The sequence below is a fragment of the Cynoglossus semilaevis genome, chromosome Z, assembly GCF_000523025.1.
Source record: "Cynoglossus semilaevis isolate Cse_v1.0 chromosome Z, Cse_v1.0, whole genome shotgun sequence".
NCBI lineage: Eukaryota > Metazoa > Chordata > Actinopteri > Pleuronectiformes > Cynoglossidae > Cynoglossus > Cynoglossus semilaevis.
In genome coordinates, this window is record NC_024328.1 from 19790678 (window position 1) to 19805756 (window position 15079).

General features: G+C 39.6%; 1 protein-coding gene across 3 annotated transcripts in view; it reads left to right on the forward strand.

Annotated features, from left to right (window-relative positions):
- mctp1a (multiple C2 domains, transmembrane 1a) overlaps window positions 1-15079 on the forward strand; it is a 116002-nt gene that overhangs the window by 67957 nt on the left and 32966 nt on the right. For all 3 annotated transcript variants that reach the window (XM_025053254.1, XM_025053255.1, XM_025053256.1), the window contains 5 exons: window positions 4000-4097; window positions 4751-4853; window positions 5474-5575; window positions 6039-6113; window positions 8282-8401. In XM_025053254.1, coding sequence (XP_024909022.1) covers window positions 4000-4097; window positions 4751-4853; window positions 5474-5575; window positions 6039-6113; window positions 8282-8401 — 498 coding nt within the window. The remainder of the gene's footprint in view (window positions 1-3999; window positions 4098-4750; window positions 4854-5473; window positions 5576-6038; window positions 6114-8281; window positions 8402-15079) is intronic.

The following is a 15079-nucleotide window of genomic DNA, read 5'->3' on the forward strand; positions in this document are numbered from 1 at the left end:
CCCCTTTCCCTCCTCCTGCCTCCTCTGTTTTCTGCTTGCTCTCTCTGAATCCTCCATTCTCCATTAATTCTTACTTTTAATTAGGTCTACAGTGGACAGGCCTAGTTTTTCACTCCATATTATCTAGTAGAAAAAGGTGTGTGTGTGTGTGTGTGTGCATGTGCGTGTGTGTGTGTGTTTGTGTGTGAAAACGAGTGTAGAGTTTTTCTCCATTTGAAGCAGCCTCAGTCCCATTAGCCAATACAGAGTGGAGCTGGTTGATTTGGGTTATTGTGAGGAGCCATTAGCCCTGTGCGGTGCAGGGCTAATGGCTCTTGTATTTCACTGGGAGCAGAAATTTGCTCCATGACCTCTTTGTAGAGCTCATCATTCAGTCTGAGCCGCATGGATCCCTGCTTAAAGATGGTAAAAATCAAGAGGAAAATTGTGGAAATTTACAAAAAGATATCTATTGGCTGTTTGTTTTTTTAAAATCCTCTGCCGGCTTTACACAGTGATGGAGAATATGTTCCACAACATATTTTTATGAAAGATCTAATTAAGTTTGTTGACATGATAAAATAAAAAAGAAATACAGTGGTGCATGGATTACCATTTATAAAAGCTATTTATATACATGGAATTTGTTTTCATTTTTCACATTTTTTAAAAATACAAAATATTATAATTTCATATTTTACAAATATTTTTAATAACTTAAATTCCTCTTCAACTATTAGTGTTTTGTGTGTGTGTGTGTCACTGGCATGAACAATGGCTCTGCGAGGACCATGTAAGAACCCTCACCACAAGAAAACCCCATTTTAACATGGCAGACCAAGAGAGGGTCAGGAGCAAGGTGAGAGAGAGAGAGAGAGAGAGAGAGAGAGAGACAGAGACAGACAGACAGACAGACAAACACAGAGTGAAAAAGAGTTCAGCATCTCTCTCCCGATGTCTCTCTGTCTCACTCCCCCAGTCTCCCTGCCCCCCAACTCTAATTGAAGTGTTTTTGTGGAGTAGCTCCTCTCCAGCCCAAGGAAAGGATAACTGAAAATAGTATCTAAAACCAACAACCCCTTTTTCTGCCTCCTCTTGTCCCTCTGAGTGGCTGCTCTGCGGTAAGAGCATTTCAGCAGGGATACACACATCCACACACTCACAACCTTACACACACACATACATACACACAAAATGACACACATCAGACTTGCATACACTATTTTCATTAAACAACAACACAGTACATACATGTTTTTCACATTCTTTAAATACGTCTGGACTTGTGTACATTTGTCAAGAGCTTTTTCATGCAGACAATACATCAACCCTTAACCACCTAATTCTACTTATGAACAAATCAATCTACTCTATTTTTCCAAACTAGGTGTGTTTTCATGGAGACAAAATCTTCATCATAGTCATCTTTTTATTTATGTTTTCCTCAAATTATTTTCTCGAGCAAGTAATTCAAAATATTCCTCCTCAGACTTTTCTGTACGTCTATAGACAAACTCTTACGGAAAAAAATCTAAATCTAAAGCCAAACAACAATTAAAACTCGTTTTTTAATTCCAAAACAATTATTAATTATTATTTTACCAAATTACAAAAGTGGGTATTCCTTGTGTAGACGTAGTGTGCATTTTCATGCTGAGCTTCCTGTGAAGCAATTACAGCTTCTCTTTCATCTCCATACTGTGTCCTCCCTCCACACTTAACAGCGAGCACCCTGTAATAAGTCAGCGCTCACTTCTTCTCCGTGTTCTCCCTGTCCCTCAGCCATGGGACTCGGACATTACCTGCACGATCACCGAGTGGTGCTCAAACCAATGCGTGTAATTGGTTGAGACAGCTGCCTCTAGTGTCAGTGGCCGCTAAGGTGAAAGTTCATTACCAATGACTACAGACTCTTCATTGCAACACAGGCTGTCATGTCATCAAAACGCAGAATCGTTTGTGAGAGAAACGTTGGGTGAAGGGTCTGATTTTGGCGCAAATCATTTCATCGACTAATTTAATGGGATGCAATCAAAATTGATATTCGACCTGATTTAGTTCTCCTGTTTAGGGACTGGAGCGATTATAATTTCACACATTGGAAAAATAGTGACAAAATTCTTTCATTATTACAAATTGTTAAATCCTTAATAACCATTGTTTTAAATATACTGTATGTGTGTTTGTAATACTAAGTAGCACATGGCACCAATGCATTTTAATACCACTTTCCATTTATTATAGTATTTACAATATATTTATATCTGGCACAAAGAAAGTCCGCTTAATTTATTTTTCTGTCATTTTTTATGACATTTTAAAATGGACTGGAAAATAAAAGCAGTGACCTACAGTCACATGATGACTTTATGTCAACCTTTAAATTTATGAAACAGCAATAATTGCATGAAATTGTATTTATTTTCTCATTTATATGGCCATGTAGAATCTCTTCACACAAAACACATCCAGTTCTTTCCTTCCAACCACGGCCACCTCATGTCTGTGACACTAATTGCACACACACATATATATATTGATAACCAGACTCATGTCCACATTATGTTTGGTCTATTTTAGTGTGTTCTTGTTTTCACAGCAGTCCCTTCTGTCAATATCCGCTTCACGTCGAATCGATACAGCGCCACAAACAGATATGAAATATCACATTGATCACGTTGACATTTACTTTTCACACCCACTAAATGTCTTGCCCTTGTCACAACATTTGAGGAAAATCACACCAATCAATGACATTCATACACACACAGCCATTTCCTCATGTGGCACAAACTGGGCTGCACACCAGATATTACGCTCAGAGTCTAAACTCAAATCCATTTCTTTACTACACTTCTATTAAGCAACGCTGATGCTGAACATTTTAATATTCTCAATATTTTCCCTGGGAATTTCTTTGGAAGTTTTCTTTTTTTTTTAACTTGACCCAGTCTTTTCAAGTGCCAAGCTTTAACAAACAGCTCAACGCCTCCCAACAGTTTCAGTATAACACGATGATCAAAGCCTGAATCAGAAGTTTTGTTTTTGTTTAGGGTTCGTTTTTGAGGCATTTGAACAGGAGGTGGGCTGGTATTTGTGGTGAGATGGTCTTAGCCCTTGCTGTGTACAAAGAAACTGAAATGTGGTGTATTGTAAACAAATGCAGAATACATAGGACAGTGCAGGATGCAAATCCCAGGAGGGAAGAATAAAATGTGATTTTTTTTTCCTAATCTTGGGCTTCCTCTGTAATCGCACATTTCACACTATAATGTGGCATGCACTGTAAACATTATTATTGGATATATTATGTATGTGTAGTATTTATTTTTAAGTACATCTTCGAGTGTTAAAATCGTCATATTTTATTTTTGCCTGGTATTTTACAATAGTTTATCTCATTCTTACAATTACAGAAATCAAATAGTTCTCAAAAATATTTTTTTTAAATTGAATTTTTTCTCCATAATTATTTCTTTTGAGTTAATTCGCTACCTCTCTCTTACCGCTGACTTAAGAATCATAACAATGGACCACTTAGCCTTCACTAACCCCAACCCCACACCTCAGCTGTCTTTTTCATCAACTCTGAACTTCCATGGCCTGTAGGGCCACATTGCTCTCCGTGTTCTCAGCAGCCTATGTCCTCAGCATCATGTCCTCTGTGTTCCATCTCTTCTTGCCCTCCTGCCTGTGACAGCCGAGGGCGCTCAGTCTTATCTCCTTGTTGTTTCCAGGTTGTTGATAGAATTGCCTTGCAGCTTATTCACTGATATGCCGTTGTATTATATTACAGGTACTGTATGCATATATATACATAGGGGGCTTAAAATGAAACAACTGTATTATTATAGTTGTGATAGCTTCTAAATAGCGGATGTTGCTGGAAGACAAAGGATGTTGGAACTACCTAGGATTCCTGCCCTCTTTAAAACCATGAGCAAACAAAACCTTGATCTAACCCTTTTTATTCATGGCTTTATTTTCGAAAAGAAGGTCATCCCTTTTATTCCTGTTCTCAGTGACCCCTTCTGTGTGGTGGAGCTGAGCAACGATCGGCTGCAAACTCACACTGTCTACAAAAACCTCAACCCAGAATGGAACAAGGTCTTCACTTTGTGAGTGGAGTTTATTGATGTACACGGACATGTAGAGCCTGTATTTACTGCACTGATAAACACATTTTCTTTTTTCTTTTTTGACCATTTAATTAGAGAGTTCTGTCTGAACAAAATTCAAAATTGTGGCATTCAGAATGCAATCTGTTTTGTAAAATGTAATTTGTGTAGATATGCAGGGTATGCTGTTTAAAAATAAGAACTTTTATATAAATAAATAAACATTGGAATTCAAACATACCTCTGTATAAATAAATAAATTATTCATTAAGTTATGAATTTATTTAATAATTGAATTTAAATAAAATAAAATAAAAATATGTATCAGCATGAATTTTCTAATGGAAAATTGTTATTAAATTAATTAAAAAAATTCTGAAAAAGGGAGGTTATAATATTTTAAAATTATAGTTATAGTTTTTGTTTTTGTTTTTCTAAGCAAAAGTATAACTGCAATTCATTTATTAAACCTTGGTGCTACCTCATCTGTAAATGCAATGCTAATTGATTTTTTATAATATAGTTGAATCTTTATATGTCATAAATAACTGTTTTCTTTGTCTCATTGTGTTAAAAAAAACAAAATCTTAACAAATTTTTGAATTTGCAGCCGATACTTCATGTCAGTACTTTTGTCTTTGTGTGTGGTCCAGTAATGTGAAGGACATCCACTCGGTACTGGAGGTCACTGTTTACGACGAGGACAGAGACAGAAGTGCAGATTTCCTGGGAAAAGTAGCTATTCCTCTACTAAATGTGAGTCAAAGATAGATCTCTTTCTGTGTGTTTCTTTTTCCCGTCTCCCTGGGGGGACAGTGAAGAGAACACAGAGGAACAGTAAGAAACAAAAACACATAGAGGAAGATATAAAAAGCAGAGGTTATTTTTGCAACTGCACAGATGAGACTATTATTATTTCACAAAGAAAAAGGGATGACAGCAAGAGTGAGACTTAAAAAACTGAAAGAGAGGCCGTGAAAAAAAAAATACAGCGAGATTGATAGGTGAGGGAAACACAAAGTACAGGGATGCAAGACAATTCGAAAAATGACACTGATTGAAAGACCAGTGTGATTTAGAGAAGAAGAAAAAATACAAAATAGTAAAAAGAGTGTGTGTGGAAAATATAGATAGCCTTTAGAAGCTGCTGCATCTCTAATCCAAGCATGCTCGGCTGTACAGTGTGATTCCCCAGGATAGTTAATTTCTGTTTGACAGAGTGGAGCTGCAGTGGGTAATGAACAGGTACTTGTCAGAGTTGCCACAGTTTTTTTGGGTTCCCTGTCAGCACCAGCAGCTGGGGTTCAAAGGTGGCCCTGGGAGCCGATTCTGCCGGGTATTGCCAGACAGACGCCTGTCATGTCCCTCTCCCACAGATCCAAAATGGAGAACGCAAAGCCTACGCCTTGAAAAGCAAGGAGCTGACAGGGCCAACAAAGGGGGTCATCTTTCTCGAAATAGACGTGGTTTTTAATGCTGTAAGTCTTTTATTTTGCTTTTTTTTACTCTCCTTCACCCTTCACCCTCCACAACTTACATCTCTCTCTCTATATCTCCCTATCCTCTCTTCTTCTTCACAACACCCCCCCATACTCCTCTGTTGTCTTTATTCTGTCCCCACCCCTTACGTCTATCTATGCCCTGTCCCTTGTCCCTCGTCCTTGTTTTGGCTTTAATTATCGAAGTATCCCTCTCTTTCTCCCTGCAGTCTTTGTTCCCACATTCCCCATCCCTGTGTGTGTCCTTTAGCGGCCATTTTACCTCCCTCTCTCTCTCTTCCCCCCTCTCTCTCCCTCAAGTCTCTGACATATGAGTTGGAGATTTAATACACACTTGCTACCACATTATTTCAGCAAACAACATTTTCAGAAATAATAATGTAATTAATCTTTATGCAATTTCAACCTCAACCTGTGTGTGTGTGTTGTTTCCATCCTAAAGGTGAAGGCTGGTCTAAGGACGTTGATTCCCGTGGAGCAGAAGTACATTGAGGAGGAGCCCAAAGTGTCCAAACAGGTACATCAGCAGCCCAGCACTAATCTTCTTAGCTCTTTGCCTCCCATTTTTTTCTTTGATTATCTACATCCACCACTATAGCAGCTACTCTATCTGGCCAGTTGTCTGGAGCACAACCAACAAGCCTGGAGAGTGGCATCTTGCAAAGTACAACAACTATGTGGGCAGGATACAACAGGATGATTGAAGGAAAAACAGCAATTCTTTTCGTTTTTCTTTTGCTTTTCTTCCTAGCCTCTTCTTTCCCTTCTCCCATCGCCCCATCGCCCCTGTCCCCCACCTCCTCGTATCCACTCTGAGTGGTGAATAGAAATGTCAAGCTGTCAGCTCTGGGGTGCATAAGTAGATTGGCTATCCTTATAGTTGGCCCTTTTTGCCACTGCTGCTTTGCACTTCATTGTCACGCCACTCAGTGTGGCGGCGCCACAAAGAGCTGAATAGCAGGGGCTGGCTCACATCAGATGTGTCATACGAGTGACCGTTTGGACTAAACGGTCAATACTGCGCCATGCACAGTCGAGCACAGCCTTGCCCGCTGCTGCACAACACAACAGAACTCTCAGCTCCCAAACCAGCCCTTTGTCCACCCTCCATCGTCCTCACTGCTCCTGCCGTCTCTCTCTCTCTTTCTCTCTTGGACTCTAAGTTCAAACCTTTCGGCCCTCTCTCACCAGGCTTCTTCTTCCAAGTGCTGGGTCCTCATTTCTTCATCTCCATTTCACCCCTGACTCGCGGGTTTGACCCATGTCAGCTTCTGGCAATGATGATGTCACAGGCTGCTTTGAAACGATGGCTCCGTGAGGGCTCTTTTGTGCCTGCAGCTGTCCTGCAGCTACTTACTGCTCAGTGTCCTGAAACACACATTTACACAAAATAAAGTAAAGAAAGTGATGCACAAGTGTCCCGCCGCTGTAAAATATGAGCATTTAATTGCAATTATGGCATTTGCCTGAGGAAACGTCTTTGTCGTTTTGCTAAGTGTCAACTCAAGGCAGTCTTTGGAATAATTCATGAAAATAATATTTCTTATCAAAGCAGTTACAGCAATAATGAGCCTGGGAGAGTGCAGCATGTACATCAAGTGCCTGCGCTGAGGAACACTGCGATGGAGTATTGGAGGTCCTCAGTGTGGTCCTTAGGGTCTGTGTGTCCCCAGCAGGACACTGTACAATCATCCTCAGTTTGCCAACAAAAAGCACATACATAATTATACATAGAGAGGAAGGAATCCTCCTCTCATCTGGCATCAAAGCAGCAAAGCCAACCCCTTAACCACATGCAAATTTACTGAGAAACATACAGACATTTCTGTACTTTTGCCTAGAATAAAATAATAGCCCTGCAATATTTTTGAACAGTGATCTGCGGAGACAGTGTCTCCTTTGGGAGCACTTTCTCCTGGTTGTGACCTGATTGGGTGGAAGCGTTATGCTATTCCCAGAATGCTTGGCGACTCTTCTGGAGGACAACAGTTAGCCACTTCTTTCTGTCTCTTTCTCATCTCTGGCCAAATGCCTGGAGAAGCCTCGGGGAAGAGAATCCCTTGTACTATGTTGAAAATTGTTAATGTTGTACTTAACTTTGTCACTGGGACAGAAGACTCGAAGACACACTGTCTTGTACAGTACGTCGATCCACATCTATGCACAGTTTCCCACAGAAGGAAACCAAAAGTGTCCTTGACGCGTCCACACCACTGTTATCCTGCAGCAGCACAGACAAAGTGAGGGTCAATGCTTGAGAAAGTGGCAGCAGAATGAGACGCAGCAGGCTTTTATGAAGAGACTTCGTGGCAGTGTGTCATTTGAACTAAGGCATTAATTATGAGATGCAGCGCATTTACTTATTAAACTGTGATGAATTCTCGTCTAAAGATAAAAGAGGGAAACGACCTTTAACTCTGCGTCCTTGCAAACTTGTGAATCATGCAGAGACCTCACAGAGCGTTCATTTGGTTTTTGTTTTGTGTTTTTTTTTTTTTTTCAAATTAGTCCTTAAAAGCTCTCCATGTGTAAAGGTTAGTGCATTATTTTTTTCATGCTGTTCACATGTTTACCAACGTCATTGTCTGTCTGTTCTTTGTTCGCTGTGTAGCAATCTTTTTTTCTTGACCTTGAGCCTCAACTTGGTGAAAACACTCACTCCTTCCTTTTTGTCCTCTCTCCCAGCTTCTGTTGCGTAATTTTAACAGAGTTAGACGCTGCATCATGTTCCTCATCAACACTGGCTGCTACATCAACAGCTGCTTCGAATGGGACTCTCCCCAGAGGAGCATCTGTGCTTTTGTGGTACGTAGAGGTGTCACCTACAAATCTACAGATTTACCAGACATTAAGTCTTTGGGGTCTCGGCATAGAGTTAGTACACAAAACATAGTCGGAACAGGATTTGTTTATTTATTTATTTATTTTACAAGCCCTTATTTCCAGAAAAGTTGGTACCTTTCCAAAACATCTTCTAGAATCTCTCTAAAGTCTTTTTTTAGTCTGTAAAAAATGACCAACCTAAATATTAAAGGGAAGTATCTCAAAATAGATGATATATTTAAAGCTTCCATATCAACATTACATTTATATATTTAAGATCTCAGATTCACAACACTGACATGTGTCTTGCTTTTATTTTATTGCAGTGGTATATTGTGATGAGTGTTAATGGTTATTGGTGCGTCATTGAAACACGGCACGTTCCTAAGGGCTTAAGAGATTTATCTTTATTCTTATATGTCCTTCCCTTTAGAAATCCTAATGTTACGTTCTTTGTTTGTTTAGGTTTTAGAATGTTTTGATATTTGAGGAGCTTTCAGATCTTTTCAGTTAACTCTGCCTCTTTAAAATCACTTTAAGGCACAATATTCTCATTGTGCTTTTCCATGTTATTTAAGGTTTTTTAAGTTTTTTTCATTTTTCATAAAGGTGTACTAACCTCTCTAGGATGAAATGTGGTTTATGTATCAGTTAACAACCACACACACACACACACACACACACACACACACACACACACACACTGATACTGATGGTGAATCCTTCACTGGCAATTGCACACTTGACACAAGAGATTGTTGATGTCTCAAGTACATGCCATCCCCACACTGTACACCACCCTTGTAGACACACTTAATATTAAGAGACGGCGCGAGATGACAACGTCTGAAGTCCCAATTAACTACTTTTCTGTTTTTTGCTTAAATATAAAAGCTCACTTCAAATACTCTCTACAAAGTAGATAATGTATGGAGTTTTCATATTATTCAACTAGAAAAAGTCTGAATATATTTACAAAAATCTGAATATATATATACAACAAGTCTGAATATATACAAAAAATCTGAATATATACACAAAAATCCTGAATATATATACACAAAGTCTGAATATATGTATATACAGAAAGTCTGAATATATATACAAAAATCTGAATATATATATACAACAAGTCTGAATATATACAAAAAATCTGAATATATACACAAAAATCCTGAATATATATACACAAAGTCTGAATATATGTATATACAGAAAGTCTGAATATATATACAAAAATATGAAGCGTATTTGACCACACTGTCTGTACTCCGCAGCTATGCCTGCTACCACCGACCAGATTATGATTACAGTCATGAAATCATTAACGATCTAAGATCACTGAATCACTGTGTGATTTTATATTCAGACTTTTTGTATATATATTCAAATAATAATTTCCTGAACGGCATGCCATTATATATATATATATATATATGTATGTATATATATATATATATATACAGTATATATATATACACATATATGTATATATATATATACATACATATATATATACGTATATAACCACATTAACATCACAAGGTCATCATGAAAGGCTTAATCCTACCAGGACAATATAGCAACTGCTTTTGTACACAACACTAATAGTGATAACAATGTCTTATTTCCCTTAATAAAAATACAAAATATAACAAAATATATAAAAATACATTATTATATTGGAAAATTTCATATCATTACTTCTCGTGCAACACTCTAAATGGCCCACAAGTGGGTCATGCCCCATATTTTAAGAAGCTTTAGATTGTTAATTATAAATATGCATTTGGCCTCTACCAAGGTTTGATAAATTGCTCCCAGAAACATGAGAAGTGACAAAGTCTCTCTTTATTCTCATGGACTCAACACTTCCTGGCTCCCTCACTTCTGTCATCTGTGTCTGGTATTAAAAGGTGAAGTCTAATTGGACAGCAGAACTATCAGTAAGAGACATACTCTTGCAGGGCACTGAGTTCCTGCACCAAAATGACAGAGCAGGCATTTAATCCTGTCTGCTTCAGTGTCCTGACTTAAGCAGCTGCAGGACAGGTGGCCCCGCCCTGACCCAGCTCTTTAACACAGCATTAAGTGTCTCTGCAGCAAACGTTAGACATTAGCAGAATTCGGTTGTATGACACTGGTCTTCGGCCTCTGCAAAGGAAAGGGAAGTGTGTGTGTGTGTGTGTGTGTGTGTGTGTGTGTGTGTGTGTGTGTGTGTGTGTGTGTGTGAGAGAGAGAGAGAGATTATGTGTTTTTACGGCAGGTCACAGTGTCATCACAAGATACGGGCCAAAAGAGAGTATTGATCAGTTAACATTTTCCTTCTGTGTGTGTTCTCTGACATGAAGAATGTTAAGAATACATTAAGACATTAAGAATAGTTTAAATCATATCTCAAAGAACACATAATGAACTAAAAATTTAGAAAGAAGAATTGGTTGTGCACTTTAACCTTAACCACTGAGTAACATAAAAATGTGTAAAAAAATAAAACACTTAAACCATACAAAAATTTGACAGTGGAAAAATAGTACTTAAAAAGTCCACAGTTAGCAGGTCAACTGTTGACAGGAATAATTCTCTAGATTAGTTATAAAACAATCCTCTGACCTTTGCTAAAAAGGTAAAATATATCAGTGTTAACAAAATATTTCACAGAATTCAAGGACAGACTGTTGACAACAGTTGCTGTTCAGATATGTTTGTTTGAAAAAATGTTATGCATCATGTAGGGAATATTTAAACATCCTAACAACAGGAAGACCTTTTAACAGGAAGTTTTTTTTTGTGAGAAAAGAAAAACATTCCACTGTGTGTGGAGTGTGTAGCAGGTGTCACTTACTCATTTATTTCATCAATATTTGTGTGTGTGCATTATGAAATTATCAAATTTTTGTTGCACTTTCCCAAAAAATGTCCCTACGTTTATAAAGATGGGAGTCTGTCAAAATAATAGGCATGAGACAAAATTTAAAAAAAAAATGAAAACAATTTTAGAGTCCACACATAACAAGGTCATTTAAAAAAATTCAGCTCTTGATGGTGAATGGAGAGGAGACGATTCAGCCTTGAGTAACACACAAATCTACACACATTCATTTCCCTGCCATGTATAGCTCTTTACCCTTTTTAAAAAGAAATTTTACAGTGCATCCATTTCAGCTTAACAGTGCCAGCTCTTCACATCCTCATTGTGCCCACTTAAATACCAAGCATTCAGATGACGATAAAGGATTATCTGGGCCAAGGACGGAGCGTTTTATTATACAAAGTCTGAAATTTAGGTGTGTCTTCCCCCCCCCACACACACACCCTTTTGGGAGTCAGTTATCGTAGGAGTATGCACTTAGCTAAAAGCATCAGAGTATTTAGGGTCTCCCCTCCACGCAGGTACCCCCTCCCACCCTTCCATTTCTCCATCCTTCTCTCATTTCTGCCGCACTTTGAGAGGTCTCTTAATCACTTCGCTCATCTCTTTAAGTGGGTTTTTATGGGGGGCCATCTGGCCAAGGTTGTGCGTTCATGAAGGTGTATGGCTGTGTGCAATTACAGCCATGTGTGTCTTCTCACACTTCTCTGTCTGGCTGTCTTCTGAGACAGATGTTACTCTTAACTTTCCTGTAGCTGCAGAGGTGGAGTTGTGGGCAATTCCACCTATAAATTAACAAATGTGTGCACGTTGTATCACCTAAGTATGCCTGCGGATATCGNCAGGAATGCATCAAAAATATATTCTTGTCAGACTTTACAGCATTTCCGACATGTAAAATTTCTCAATTTGTTTTCCTCATAGTTGTCCTGACTTTCCCTTCTGCTCAGTTTTTGCAATGCCAGCCAGGCTGCATGTACATATCGCCACTGAATGCCAGCTGTATATTTTGTGTGCATGTGATGAAAGGGAGATATCACATAGTTTCACATGTAGCTTTTCACTCTCTCTTTCTCTCTCATACGCCCACACTGTTGTCACCCACCCATCCCAACAGTGAATCAGCCACCATGGCAGCTTTGCCTGAGGCGTTGGCACAATGGACGGGACTGGAGTTACCTCCTGTCCTGCATAATGGGTGGTGTCTGTCTGCACGTTTGTATGTGTGTGTGTGTGTGTGTGTGTGTGTTTGTGTGTGTGTGTGTGTGTGTATGGGTGGGTCTCGGTGTTTCCCTGTCTTGAGGTTAAGTGTCAGCTTCCTTTCGCCACACCTGCAAACTCAATGTCTCTCCCTTCAATCTGTCCATCCCTCCCTGCACATCCTTATCTCTCCCCTTGCCTCCCCTCCTGTTGAGCTGAGGCCGTTGTGTGGTGCACGGTGTTGAGTTCTGTTCTCGTGCCGCTGCCAGCTCTCCCTACGGCCCCTGAAAGACAAGGCTGTTATTGCTCGGGGGACTGCAGGCCTCAGCAGCTCTTCCTCCAAACAAATTTGCTGTAACTTTATCTGCAATTGGGCCCTGAATTGGGAGCAAATAGAGGCAGCTTTGTGAAGGGAGGGGAAGGGCGAGGGCAGCGAGCTGGGGGTTGTTGGGGAGGCAGGGGAAATGATACCAGGCTCTTTTATGTCAAGCAAAGTAGGACTCTTATCAGGAGGAGAGCCCAGACAAGGGAGCTACTTCTAGAGGAAACTGGAGCACCTATCACCTGCTTTGCATTTAGATAAAAATTCACCCTGCTGAAATAAAAAAGGAAAAAGGCAAAGTCAGGTACAGAGGCAACTACTGGAGTGTGTTCTGTGTGTGTGAGTGTGTGTGTTTGCACATGGTTGCTTGGCAGCTTGACACACACAGACACACACACACACACACACACACACACACACAGTTGAGTGTAGAGACAGAGTTGGCGCAGTCAGAGGTACACACCACTCCAGGTCTCTTTAAATTGCTCCTTTGACTCCTCTTCAAAGAACCTGTCTAACTTTAAAAAGTTTTTAAAGTCTGGAGCTCGTCTTTGCCCACAGCAAGGGACTTTAAAGATAGACTTTTAACATTTTACTGCTCCTGATTTGCAATATGAATTGAAATTTAGTAGCATGACTAACAGAGAATATCAAGTCAGAGTTTAATCACAGGAGATAGACTTGATTCTAAACACAGGGATTTTTTTAAACATCAGCTTCTACACTTCACCTACGTCTGTATTGTTGTAATGTTGTAACCAAAAAAAAAAAAAAAATCACAATCACTCATTATTCTTGTGTTGTCACAAAGTTAGACATTTGGATGACTGATTAAAAAAAAATCAGGCAGCTTTTTTAAAGAATCATTTCTGCTTGACCTCCTCCATGTTCTGTAGGAGAACAGCAGGGGGCAGTCTAGCACCACAAAATCAAGAGAAGCTCCCGGTCACAAACAGGACACAGTCCTCTCTCCCTCCCTGTTTTTTTGCCTTTAACTTCTCTGGAACTTAACAGAACTTTGCTTGCTATCTGGCAACACTTAGTGTCAGCATGGAAGTTGATGTAAGAAAGATAAAGGGGAAACTCATTTTGGAAATCCAGACTTGAGTTTCACTCCACTGAGACAAAGCAGGGGGAAGGTTGAGCCTGGTGTGTGGTTAATGTAAGCCAAAGTACTGAATATTACCCTCCCACAGTGCTGCGCCTCAGAGCTGTGAAAGGACATGCGTTCTGTTTTGAAACAAATAATGCAAGAGACAACTCTCCATGTGCTTAGATCTTGAATAAAACATTTTGCCTTCTTATGTTGACATTTTGAATGTTATCTCCACCAGTTTTGGGTATTAAGAGAAAGCATCAAACGATTGAGACAAAATGTTATCCAGCAACTTGTCAGAATAATTTAGTTTCCTTCATTTTTGTGCAGGCATTTAAGCCACACTTTGCAAATTAAAGCATGATGGTTTTGCTTTGTTCATGTTTGTGATCGTCACTTTTAATTAATGCATCTCATTTTAATTATAAAAATTGCGCTGAGATGTGAGAATTGCCCAGTTCACATGTCGCCCGTAACTGTGTTTGAAACATTTCTATCAGAGGACACAGTACAAAATATTATTTTACTTTGTCATATGACAGTTGAGTTGTTCTGTTCTCAGACATTTCAAAGGGTTGGTCCCCAGTCCTGTGGAAATACAATTACATTTCTGATGAATTGTAGTGATTTCTTTTGTAATGATGTCAAAGTTAATATTTTTCATTTCTGTTTTTAAAAAAATCAAGTACAAATAGTTAAGAGGATTAGAAATATTGGTTGAAGGGACTGTTTCTTTTAAAATATAAAGAATATCTGTCAGTAGACATGTATATTCCCTCTAATAATAATAATTGTCTTTTGACCACACACTCGTCCACAGTAATCCCTCTAAACAACATCTGGAGCAGCTTCATTTGTAGCATTCTCTCTTTGATGGCGTATGTTTTCATCATTTTTCTCCCTCCCCACCACTCTGCCTTTTACCGGTCACCGACATCCACAGCAGGCTGCTTCCCACTTGTGCTTCCCCAGGCGAAGAGCCTGCTATCTGGTGTAGCAAGCGATGGGGGGTGGCTGTGATTGCCCAGCTCTGGAGGAAAGGTCCAGGCACTGCAGGACCCCCTATTACTGCGCCGGGGGGTATGGAGACGGGGCAGAGCTGGCCACTGCTGAGCCTGGGTGTCCGGTTCCTCCAGCTGCCACTCAACCCCCCCCCCCCCCCCCCCCCCC